The sequence below is a fragment of the Triticum urartu genome, chromosome 5 (assembly GCF_003073215.2).
Source record: "Triticum urartu cultivar G1812 chromosome 5, Tu2.1, whole genome shotgun sequence".
In the NCBI taxonomy this organism is placed as follows: Eukaryota; Viridiplantae; Streptophyta; class Magnoliopsida; order Poales; family Poaceae; genus Triticum; species Triticum urartu.
This window is the reverse complement of record NC_053026.1, coordinates 595,934,888-595,947,120: the sequence shown is the minus strand read 5'-3', so window position 1 is coordinate 595,947,120 and position 12,233 is coordinate 595,934,888. Positions and strand designations below refer to the sequence as shown.

At 47.6% G+C, this 12,233-nt stretch overlaps 1 protein-coding gene across 1 annotated transcript; it reads right to left on the bottom strand.

Annotated features, from left to right (window-relative positions):
- Positions 1-2,121: 2,121 nt before the first annotated feature.
- LOC125507498 (two-component response regulator ORR42-like) lies at positions 2,122-2,649 on the bottom strand. Its single transcript, XM_048672063.1, has 2 exons — positions 2,434-2,649; positions 2,122-2,310 (listed from the first exon to the last, which is right to left on the bottom strand). The coding sequence occupies exons 1-2, from the start codon at positions 2,647-2,649 to the stop codon at positions 2,122-2,124; spliced, it is 405 nt and encodes a 134-aa protein (XP_048528020.1).
- Positions 2,650-12,233: the final 9,584 nt, after the last annotated feature.

Genomic DNA, 12,233 nt, shown 5'->3' with positions numbered 1-12,233 from the left:
ACTCGCAGATGGTGGGAGCTTGAAGTCAACCCATGAGCTGGCCATCGCCGCCACAGCCAGGAAGCTTAGGCACCCCGAGCATTGGCCGGGGTCGGTCAGGTGCAGCGAGAAGAAATGGCGCAGAAGGGCCACGGAGGGGGCGATGCCCACCATGGCCTCGCAGGCGAAGGCGAAGACGGCAAGAAGAGTGACAGATTGGGGATCTAAGTGCAGTAGATGAATCTGGTAATGGGAGAGGAGGACGTTGAAGAAAGCGGAGAAGGGGGGAACCAGACCGTCCCATAGGGCATCGGCGAAGAACTGGACCTCGGTGGCTACTCTATCGATAGAAGCTCGGGACGATGACCAAGCCGCCGTCCTACCCCATTCGTTGAAGCTGGTGGTGAGCACAAGGCGGACCTTATCCATGGCCTCCTCGTTGAGCACTCACGATCGGCCAACAGTGCGCTCAACGACAGGAGGCAGGTTGACTGAGGACAGGGGTTTCTTCCCTTTCTCCGACCGGTTGGCGCCATGACGAAGGGGAGGACTGAGCTCAGGTTGGATTGGGAAAGGAAGCTGAGGTTCGAGGAAGCGAAGGAGTCGGGGGGTGCGTTTCCAGCAAGGAGGAAATAGCTGTGTAGGACGCCGTGGCCGCCTAGCCAGACGGATATCTAGGCTGCATGGGGAAGTAGGGCTGCCCACGGCCAATCGATCGCCATGTGTCAGGCAGGGCCGCAGGCTATTGGGTCCCGTGGTGCTTCAACCTTGCCCTCTGGATTCGCCTCGAAACCAAGCCTGAGCGCGCCTTGGGCCCGTGGGCTACTGTCGGTGTTCTGGAAACAGGGGTCCCCAGACTTGCCTGCCTGCGGCCCACAGCGTGGCTCCACCGGTGGCCCTGTACGGCCCATCTTCACCAGCAAACATTCAAGACTCTCGCGAGGGGCCAAGCCTCGCGAGGCGGATGACGCAAGACCTCCTCAGGGGAGGCCTCACCAGGCTGGCTCACGAGGGGCGGAGAGATAAAGGCGAGGGGCACCTCACGAGGTTCCAGTGATGCAAGCCATGACAACTGGAACCAGGCGGGCGCCAGCGCGCGCAGTGTCCTCGTTTCCTCTTTGGTGCTAAAGGAGCAATCACAGACGAGGAGTCCCGAGGCATCAGGCAAAGGTTTCCATATCGGTGCAACAAGACCAAGGCCAGTAGGACGGCAGGACAGAGGTAACCGTGGAGCCCAAGACGGCGTCACCACCAGAGCCTTTGGCAGGTGAAGACTACTTTTGTCAGGATACCTTGTACTAGTTGTCTCCCGTCGAATTTAGCCATTGTGGGATCCCTTCCCGCTCAATATTTGGGAAGACGACCAGGGCCTCTATAAATAAGGCTAGCCACCACCATAGGGAGGCATTCGATTCCGATCCTCAACCACACAAGCACACCAAGCACAAGAACACCTCACCTCGCAAGGCTGTTCTTCCTTTGTAACTGTTCATCCTCAGCCCAAGAGGCAATCCGCCACACCACACTGGAGTAGGGTATTACACCACAACGGTGGCCCGAACCAGTATAAATCTTGTGTCTCGTATTCTTTGGGTTCATCGAGCTAGGTCATGAGATCGTAGAGTGAGCGAGCTAGAGAGGGGAGAGATCTTTGTGCGCACCCCAGTGTTCGAACCCCAAGGGTTTTGCTGGAACTCGAAATCCGACAGTACACATTTCCATATTTGAGCGCTCGCTGGTCGCACACGACCTCATTTTGCCAAGCGTGTGTGCCAGGAGGGCATATCCCCGACGGTTTATGGGTCGTGCGGGAAGGACCCCCCTATCGCCCACACTCACTAGGCGATGGTTCCAAATGACGTCGCGGAAAGGCGTTAAAACCATTTGTATAGCACCGACGCGCACCAGTGTATTTATTACATTGCGGCCTATTTATATTAGTGCCGACCAAGCAGTATATCAATGCCATAAAATCAAGGATAGCGTCTCATGTTCTTCTTGATAATAGTGAACAAACTTTAAGATTATTCTTTCAAAATTAAACAACACAATGAAACAAAACATCATGACAATGCATACATAATAAACAAAGTTCCATGAGCAGAAAAATGTTTTCTCAACCCTCAAGCAAGTTGGATTGTGCTAGTCCATGGTGTTCTTCTTGTTGTTGATTATTTCCTTAATTATAGACCCGAGATACTCAACCTTCATTGGTTTGGGCACAAAAACATCAGCACCAGCACTTATGAACACCTCCATGGCATCGTCATCAGCCGACATCCCAAGAATCTTCACATCACTTTCACCCATAGCACGAATCTTTACAATTGCCTGTGAAGCAACACAACAAAAGAATTTTTAGTTTATTTGCAAAATTAAAACAAGGACTTATGCTTAGATCAATACTTTGCTAAAAAATGTAGACATTGAAAATCCAAAGGGGAAGCTAAGCACCTCAGGACCAGTCATGATGGGCATGTCCTTATCGCACAAAATAATGTCAAACTTCTTCCCCTCAAGGAATAGGTCAAATGCTTCTTTTCCATTCTTGGCGAGAGTAATCTCACATTCAAATTGGAGTAACATTGTCGAGAGGACCATCCTTTGAACGGTGTCATCCTCAACAACTAGCGCCTTCACAGAGGAGGATCCTTGGGCCTTGAATGCCATGATCAACTAAACGAATTAGAAAATAGAATGAAGAAATTAGTTATTCCCTTGCACACTCATGCCAAATATAAGCAAGGAGATTGTTATTCTTGAAAAGAGTCAATAGAAAAATGTAGTATTAATTAGTAACATCATAGTTTCACCAATATAGAATTCGCAAAATATGATGAAAAAGCAATAGGAGAAATCTGGTACCTTCCGTCATACAGATTGATCGATTGTTATATGCATGATTAATTTTGCATGTTCTTTCCATTTACTGAATCATGTAGCTCCAAAAAATAGATGAAGCAAAATAACATCAACATAGAAACAAAATCATAAAAAATGGCAACACGTATATATAGAGGCAAAAACATGGTTGTCAAAACAAGTGTACTATATAGATCAAAATGAACTACTTCGACCCTACACATATATAACCTCACCTCTTGTAAACTCATGTATATAATACATGGATACAAAAACTACAAAGGGTGGATGATGAAAAAATATCGAGAAACAAAGAATGGAATAGGGATATGAAGGCTAAGGCTAGAACTTACATTGGAGAAGATGGAGGACGAGGAGGTCGAGGACGAGGAGAATGGAGATATTTCTACTCTTGTTGCTTGACCGCTTGGTGCTGGTGTGCCTTGTACCCTGATTATGTTGTGTTATATATAGAGGACCGAAGGGGAAACACAACCCATGGCCAACCAATCTCCATCGCCTTCACGCTGCAAAAATCCGCACCACTCTCCACTCAAATAAATATGGCAAACCAATATTGGGAGATTTTATTAAATAATGATCTATCTTTCCAGATATGCAATATTCCCCGCTTCTATATTGATAGATGGGTGTGTTGGGTAGCATGATAGAGCTGATGGAGGGACGTCGGTGGGAAGAAGAACATTGGCGGCATAGAGGATCGGGGGAGAGTGACGATATGTGGTGGGTGGGAGGGATAAGAAGAGTTATAAATGTTCATATATTGAAATATATTGCATCCATTATTTTCAAGGTTTATAAATGCAAGGAAATGCTTTATAGTATCATGTTAAAAAACAATATATCACAAAATATTAGAAAATCTGAAGAGCTCCTCGCCTTTCTCCTACAAATTATGCAAAACAATACTAAACTCATTGAATAAATATATTTAACTATTTACTTTTTATATTTGTTTATATGTGTCAATGGTAAATATGCATGCTACTTATTACAATGTGGCCTATTTATACGGTGTCAGTTTATATGTCTCCAATGTATCTATAGCACCCTGTTTGGGTACTGAATTACCACTGTATCCAGACAGACCACCGCACACGCCAACACAAGAAATCAACCTGTCATATACTTTTACAACCCAAGAATAGCAGGACAGAAAATGTTCTACAAAAGAGTGCTTTGTTGATCTACACAACTTTACAACGTCGACTTACAAGGCTCCAAGTTTTAACAGTGTATGGAGGTCGGAGTAGTAACTACAAAAAAGGACACATCTGTGACATTATGCCCCGAATGAAAACTTCTTCTGTAATGGAAGTGACACTTCCATGATGATAATTGTGACAAAACACATATCATCATGATCATTGCCTTGGATATCGTCATAACTATGTGCTTTTCTATCAATTACTCAACAGTAATTTGTTCACCTACCATATGTTTTCTTTCAAGAGAGAAGCCTCTAGTGAAACCTATGGCCCCCGTGTCTATTTTTCATCATATTATTTTAAGATCTATAAAAGCAAAAACTGAAAATACCTTGTTGCAATTTATTTACCTTTACTTTATTTTGCCTTTTATTTCTCTTTTATGTCTATCTCTATTAGATCTCACTCTTGCAAGTGACCATGAAGGGATTGACAACCCCTTTTTCGCGTTGTGTGCAAGTGTTTATTAGTTTGTGTAGGTGCATCTATTGGAGACTTGCTTGTTCCTCCTACCGGATTGATACCTTGGTTCTTAACTAAGGGAAATAGTTATTTCTACTTTGCTGCATCACCCTTTCCTCTTCAAGGGAAATAACAACGCAAGCTCAAGAAGTAGCACACACCAATCAACCCCAACGAGCTAGGGTTGCCCCAATGCCGCGAGTCCGACGCCAGAGACCTTGGCCGCCCGGCCGAACCACCTCGCTCCACCCTAGCCCGCAACTAGCTGGAGGTGCAGGATTTTCGTCGGTGCACCTAAACCAAGCCTCGATCCTGACCCGCCTCATCTGCTGGCCACAGAAAGCTTCTTTTTTTGTTGGTCTGCCCGTGAACATGAGCATGAGCATGAGCATCCCCGCCCCAGCCACCCCTAGCCGCGCTGCCCGCCAGCCCAGCGCCATCCGCTGCACCCTCAACATCAGCCTCCCATACCATAATGGCCCCGAAAGGCAGGCGCCCGCGTCCCCGCACACCGCCGCCAGACGGAGCCCTGACCATGTACGGGGCTGGTTCGGTGTCCTCATCCTCATCCTCGAACTCCTCTCTGACTACAAAAATGTGTCCACCATCGCCACCGCCCCCTGCGTCGACCCTGCCAGTTCCGGCAGGTCCCGACCCCTCCGACCTCCCCTCAGGCGAGCCAGTCACTGCTACTTGTGAACTGCATTGGGATTTCCCCGAAGAGGAAAGGATGATGTAGTACAGTAGAGATATGTATTTCACTCAGTTAAGAACCAAGGTTATCAATCTAGTAGGAGAACCAAGAAACACCTCATTGGAAGCACCTGCACACAAACAACAAATCCTTGCAACCCCGCGCAAACAAGGGGTTGTCAATTCCTCAACGGTTACGAGAAAAATTAAATTGTATGGTGATAGATAGATCGATCAAATAAAAATACAAAAGAAAAGAAATAAAATAAAAAAGCAGCAAGGTATTTTTGGTTTAATATATGATAAAAGATAGACCCCGGGGGCATAGTTTTCACTAGAGGCTTCTCTCTTGAAAATAGCACATGGCGGGTAAACAAATTACTGTTGGGCAATTGATAGAAAAGTAAATAATTATGATGATATCCAAGACAATGTTCCTATATAGGCATCACGTCCGAGGCAAGTAGACCAAAACGATTCTGCATCTACTACTATTACTCCACACATCGATCGTTATCCAGTATGCATGTAGTGTATTAAGTTCATACAAAATGGAGTAACGCCTTAAGCAAGATGACATGATGTACACAAGATAAACTCGCATATGAATAAACCCCATCTTTTTACCCTTAATATCAACGATACATACGTGTCATGTCCCCTCCTGTCACTGGGATTGAGCACCGCAAGATCGAACTCATTACAAAGCAACTCTCCTATTGCAAGAAAAATCAATCTAGTTGGCCAAACCAAGCAATAGATCAGAGAGAAATACAAAGCTATAGTAATCATGCACAAAAGAGTTCAGAGAAAACTCAAATAATATTCATGGATAGATCTAATCATAAATTCACCGGATCCCAACAAACACAACTTAAAAATTCATTACATCGAATAGATCTCCAAGAACATCAAGGAGAACATTGTATTGAAAAACGAAGAGAGATAATAAGACATCTAGCTACTAACTATGGACCCGTAGGTCTGTGGTAAACTACTAACGCATCATGGGAAGGGCATCAAGGTTGATGTAGAGCCCCTCCGTGATCGATTCCCCTCTTCGGCAGAGTACTGGAGAAGGCCTCCAGATGGGATCTCGTGGTTCAGGAACTTGCGGCGATGGAAAAAATATTTCGGGTGGCTCTCTGATGTCAGGGGAATATTTGAGCATTTATAGATGTGGAATTAGGGTTGGAGGTGCCACAAGGGGCCCACAAGCCTGGGGCGGCAGGCCCCTTGGGCTTGTCGCTCCCTCGTTGCTCTGCTGGCCTTCTCCCAAACCTTCTAAGGTCTCTTCTGGTCCAGAAAAAATTAATCCAAAGTTTTTTCTTTGTTTGGACTTTGTTTGATATTGATTTCCCGAAAAGCCAAAAACATGCAAAAAAATAGAGTTTGACACTGGGCACTAAGTTAAATGGTTAGTCCCAAAAAATAATATAATTGCACATAATGACATATAAAACATCCAAAATTGATACTATAATAGCATCGAAGAATCAAGAATTATAGATACGTTAGAGACGTATCGGCTGTCGGAATTACCCCTCCATTAGCGGTTGACGGGGTGGGGAGCGCGTCGCGAGAGCTCTACTCTCTAACGGTCATATCACCTCTCGCCTCCCTTCCTCTTATATTTCCTTCCCACTGTATCTAATCTCAAGTTTCTCAAACACGGAACACACTAATCCCCCAGCATGACCCCTCTTCTTCTCCATCGATTCCCCTTTATATTGCAAGGCCAGTGACGTCCAGGACAAAGGAGCCGACCGCGGCATCGTAACCAAGCTTGAGGCCTGCAGTGGAGCCGCTTGCGGCTGAGGAAGCCGACTAGGGAGGATCAGTGAGCCACTGGAAGGACAGCTTGGTGACGAGGGCGTGGCAGCGCTTGTCCACACCGGCACACTGGAAAAGATCAACGACGTCATGCACGCACAACAAGATCTCCTATACGTTGTCTTCCAACGCTTGTGCACTTCCGGGACCGCGGGTCCGTCACCTGTCATCTCACCCCCACCCACCCAACACCTGTGAATCTACGACCTTCGGCTGCCTCAACAGCGAGAGCGCCGCGGGTGTGTGTAGGTTGCTGGTGTTATGGGTGTGTTCATGCCATCCATGGTACTTTACTTGCGCGCGTATGCATGGAGGCAAGCATGATTACTTCCTTGCTAATTAACCCACATAGAGACGGATTCAGGGGGGACGAGGGGGGCTAGAACCCCCCCCAAGGCAGGGACGGAGCCATAAATTTGGCATAGGGGGGGGGCGAGTTCCATGCTTGAGCTCTACTAGACTAATGAGCTAAAAATAATATTGCGAGTGTGAAAAAGGCTTAACTTGAATTCATATTTCCGTTAATGTTCGGTGCACCACAAGAAGACAATACAAATTGTCCACTTTGACCAAACAAAATTAGTTCCCCTATTAGTTATATAGCGGTAGTGCTGGAAGTAAAAACGCACTATAACTAAATTAGCTATAGCGCTTTTTACAAAACGCGCTACTGCTATAGCTATTTATTTTTCTTTTATTTTCTTATTTTCTTTTCCCTTTTGAGGGAGTCCTGGATTAGGGGGTCTCTGGACATCCGGACTATATCCTTTGGCCAGACTGTTGGACTATGAACATACGAGATTGAAGACTTCGTCCCATGTCTGGATGGGACTCTACTTGGCGTGGAAGGCAAGCTAGGCAATACGGATATGTATATCTCCTCCTTTGTAACCGACCTTGTGTAACCCTAGCCCCCTCCGGTGTCTATATAAACCGGAGGGTTTTAGTCCATAGAACAACATACAATCATACCATAGGCTAGCTTCTAGGGTTTAGCCTCTTTGATCTCGTGGTAGATCAACTCTTGTAATACTCATATTATCAAGAATAATCAAGTAGGACGTAGGGTATTACCTCCATCAAGAGGGCCCAAACCTGGGTAAACATCGTGTCCCCTGCCTCTTGTTACCATCCGCCTTAGACGCACAGTTCGGGACCCACTACCCGAGATCTGCCGGTTTTGACACCGACATTGGTGCTTTCATTGAGAGCTCCACTGTGTCGTCACCATAAGGCTTGATGGCTCCTTCGATCATCGCTAGCGATGTGGTCCAGGGTGAGGCTTTCCTCCCCGGACAGATCTTCGTATTCAGCGGCTTCGTACTGCGGGCCAATTCGCTTGGCCATCTGGAGCAGATCGAAAGCTACGCCCCTGGCCATCAGGTCAGATTTGGAATCTTGAACTACACAGCCAACATCCACGGAGACTTGATCTTCGACGGATTCGAGCCCATGCCAGACGCGCCGCACAGTCGCGACGAGCAAGACGTAACTCTGTCGTCGGACAGTGTTCAGGAGATCGCATCCGCAGCTACTCCAGTCGTTAATCCGGAGCAAATCACGCCATCCAAGAGCGAAAGGATAGAACCCACCATGGAGGCCGCACTCTCAGTGGCGATAGAGCTAGATACTGACTTCACCCCTTTCGAGAGTCGCGTCACCGAACCATTGGATTTATCCTCGGCCACGGACTCCGAGCCGCCTACATCCGTGCCTGTCGAATCTGACGGGGCGCCAATCATGGAGTTCACCTCCGCGGATATCTTTCAGCACTCACCTTTCGGAGATGTGCTAAATTCATTAAGGTCTTTCTCCCTATCAGGAGAACCTTGGCCGAACTATGTCCGGCTAGAATGGGATGCGGACGACGAAGAAATTCGCTGCCCACCCACCACCCACTTAGTAGCCACTGTCGACGACTTAACCGACATGCTCGACTTCGACTCCGAAGACATCGATGGTATGGACGACGATGCAGGAGACGAACAGGAACCACCGCCCACAGGGCGCTGGACCGCCACTTCATCACATGACGTATACATGGTGGATACACCCAGAGAGGGCAATTGCAAAGAGATAGTGGAGGATGCCCCCTCCAAGCAACCCAGATGCCGACGTCAGCGGCGCCGCTCTAAGTCCCGCCATAGAAAAAACAGCGATAACAGCGCAAGAGGAAATAACAGTCCAGTCGACTCTAGAAGAAACGACGACTGCACCACCGCGGTGGCAGAGCACGATCAAGATGCAAACTGCAAACATAGTACGGATCCGACATCTGACCACGACGATGCCAAGGATAAGCCTCATCAAACCCTGTCTGAGGAAGAAAACAATCCGGACGAAGATGCACACATCATCCCGGAAACGCACTTGGAGCAAGAAAACCTCCGCAAAAGGCTTATTGCCACATCGAGGAGCCTGAAGAAACAGAAACAAAGGCTCAAGGTCGCACAAGATACGCTTAACAGCAAGTGGAACAAAGTAACAAAGTATGGTGGAAGTTACCATAAAAATAGCTATCCAAAGTGCAAGCTATTACCGGAATTCGATGATGAGGCCTTAGAGCCCATACAGCCGAAGAGTGATATGGCCAACTGGCCGGATCCACCACCTTGTGAGCGCGATAGAGAGGCTAACAAAGTCGCGCATAAGTCAACACACGGTCTACGTGAGAACTTGCGTCAAAAATCCGGCGCGACCAGATCTATCTATGGATCTAGGAAGCGCGCTACGATACAAAACCAACAACGAATACTACAACCGTCCGGACACCATGGCGCATCCCAATAGAGGGGTTCCACACACCCCTTATGTTTCACTAATGAGGTGCTGGATCACGAATTCCCAAAGGGATTCAAACTGGTGAACATAGAGGCGTACGACGGAACCACAGACCCTGGAGTCTGGATAGAGGACTTCATCCTCCATATTCATATGGCTCGTGGAGACGATCTCCATGCCATTAAATACTTGCCCCTCAAGCTTAAAGGGCCAGCTCGGCACTGGCTGAAAAGCCTCCCCGAAAACTCAATTGGATGTTGGGAGGAGCTCGAGGACGCTTTTCGGGCCAATTTTTAAGGGACTTATGTCCGACCTCCGGATGCAGATGATTTAAGTCATATAATCCAACAGTCCGGAGAGTCCGCCCGAAAGCTTTGGAACAGGTTCCTCACCAAGAAGAACCAAATCGTCGACTGTCCGGACGCCGAAGCCTTAGCAGCTTTTAAACATAGCGTCTGAGACGAATGGCTTGCCAGACACCTCGGTCAAGAAAAACCGAGAACAATGGCAGCCCTAACAAGCCTCATGACCCGCTTTTGTGCGGACGAGGACAGCTGGTTGGCCCGTAGCAGCACCAGCGACCCAAGCACATCCGAAGTCAGGGATGGCAATGGTAAACCATGACGCAACAAAAACAAGCGTCGAAATAAAGAAGGTAGCCCAGATAACACGGCGGTAAATGGCGGATTTAGGGGCTCCCGACCAGGTCAGCAGAAAAAGCCTTTTAAAGGCAACAGAGAAGGACAATCTGGCCTAAACAAAATTATTGACAAACTCTGTCAGATTCACGGGACCCCAGATAAACCTGCAAATCATACCCACAGAGAATGTGGGGTCTTCAAGCAGGCCGGTAAGCTAAATGCCGAACACAAAGGGGAAGAGACACCAAGCGAAGACGAGGATGAGCCTCGCCAGCAAAGCGCCAGAGGACAAAAAAGTTCCCACCAGAGGTTAAAATAGTAAACGTGATCCATGTGACAAAGAGGAGAAGCAAGCATGCACTCCGAGGCTCATGTGCCATAGAGCCCGTCACCCCTAGGTTCTACCCCTGGTTGGCCTACCCGATCAGTTTTGATCGTAGGGATCACAAGAAAAATATCCGGCATGAAGGACTGACGGCCTTGGTGTTAGACCCAATAATAAATGGGTACCATTTCACACGAGTCCTCATGGACGGCGGCAGTGATCTAAATCTGATATATCAGGACACAGTCCGCAAAATGGGGATAGACCCGACACAAGTAAGCCACAGTAATACTACCTTCAAGGGAGTAATACCAGGCCAAGAGGCCCGCTGTACGGATTCTCTACTACTAGAGGTGGTATTCGGTTCTCCCGATAACTTCCGAAGTGAAAGGTTAACTTTTCACATCGCCCCATTCCGAAGTGGCTATCAAGCACTACTCGGAAGAACGGCTTTTGCTCGTTTTAATGCAATACCGCATTATGCTTTTCTCAAGCTTAAGATGCCCGGTCCACGTGGCATCATCTCAGTTAGCGGAAATACCGAACGTTTCCCACGTACGGAAGAGGATGCGGCGGCTCTAGCAGCCGCAAACTAGGCGGCCTCACCAACCAGAAAAATGGCAGGTCATCAAGACCACGGACATGGTCAAACGAATCCAGCGTTCCATCATATATACATGAGATTGGTTTGATGATCAGCCCCTCATAAACGATACCAGGGGCTTCCCGCGTGTAATCATGGCCATCCCGGCTCAACTTGGCTTCTCTTGAATTTTGATAGTTCATTGATAATAACCAACTCTTCTTTTTGGCACGACAACTTTCACCTAAGTTCTTTCCTTTTGCACATGACAATCGTGCTACACCCGTCCAGGACACGGCACAACGGAGATACATGCGCAGACGTGTAGCAGGGACCCGCCCAAAGGTTTCTTTTTAGATTAAGACCCTGCGTAAACCTTTTTTACCGTCTCTTGTTGCTCATATCCTCCGGATACTCCACACAACCGAGAAGGATGCTGGCGTTATTGGCATGTGGCCACGCCAGGATTTTGCATGTACCCGGACACATGGGGTTTCTTATTAAGGGCATTGTTTAGCCCGGTATATGTTATAAAGACCGAACACCTTAGGGAGTGTTTGGCGTCGCGAGTTTGGCCCTACATGCATCAGCTCCGAATCATGTCTTTGGTCAAATGTTGGTTTTGCCCGGCTCCCACGTTTTGGTACCTTACGTTCTGTTATATCGGCTAAGGTAGCATTGGGAGAACTACTGCCATTGTGCCCTGGTTCATCCGGATGAGCACCTTAGTAGAGAAAGCCGAAAACTGACTGTCATGATATAGCGAGAGACTGGTCAACCACTCAATGAATCATCGGAATCTTCGAGATTCCTCCGCATTAACGAAGGGTCGTTTCCTGGTCATG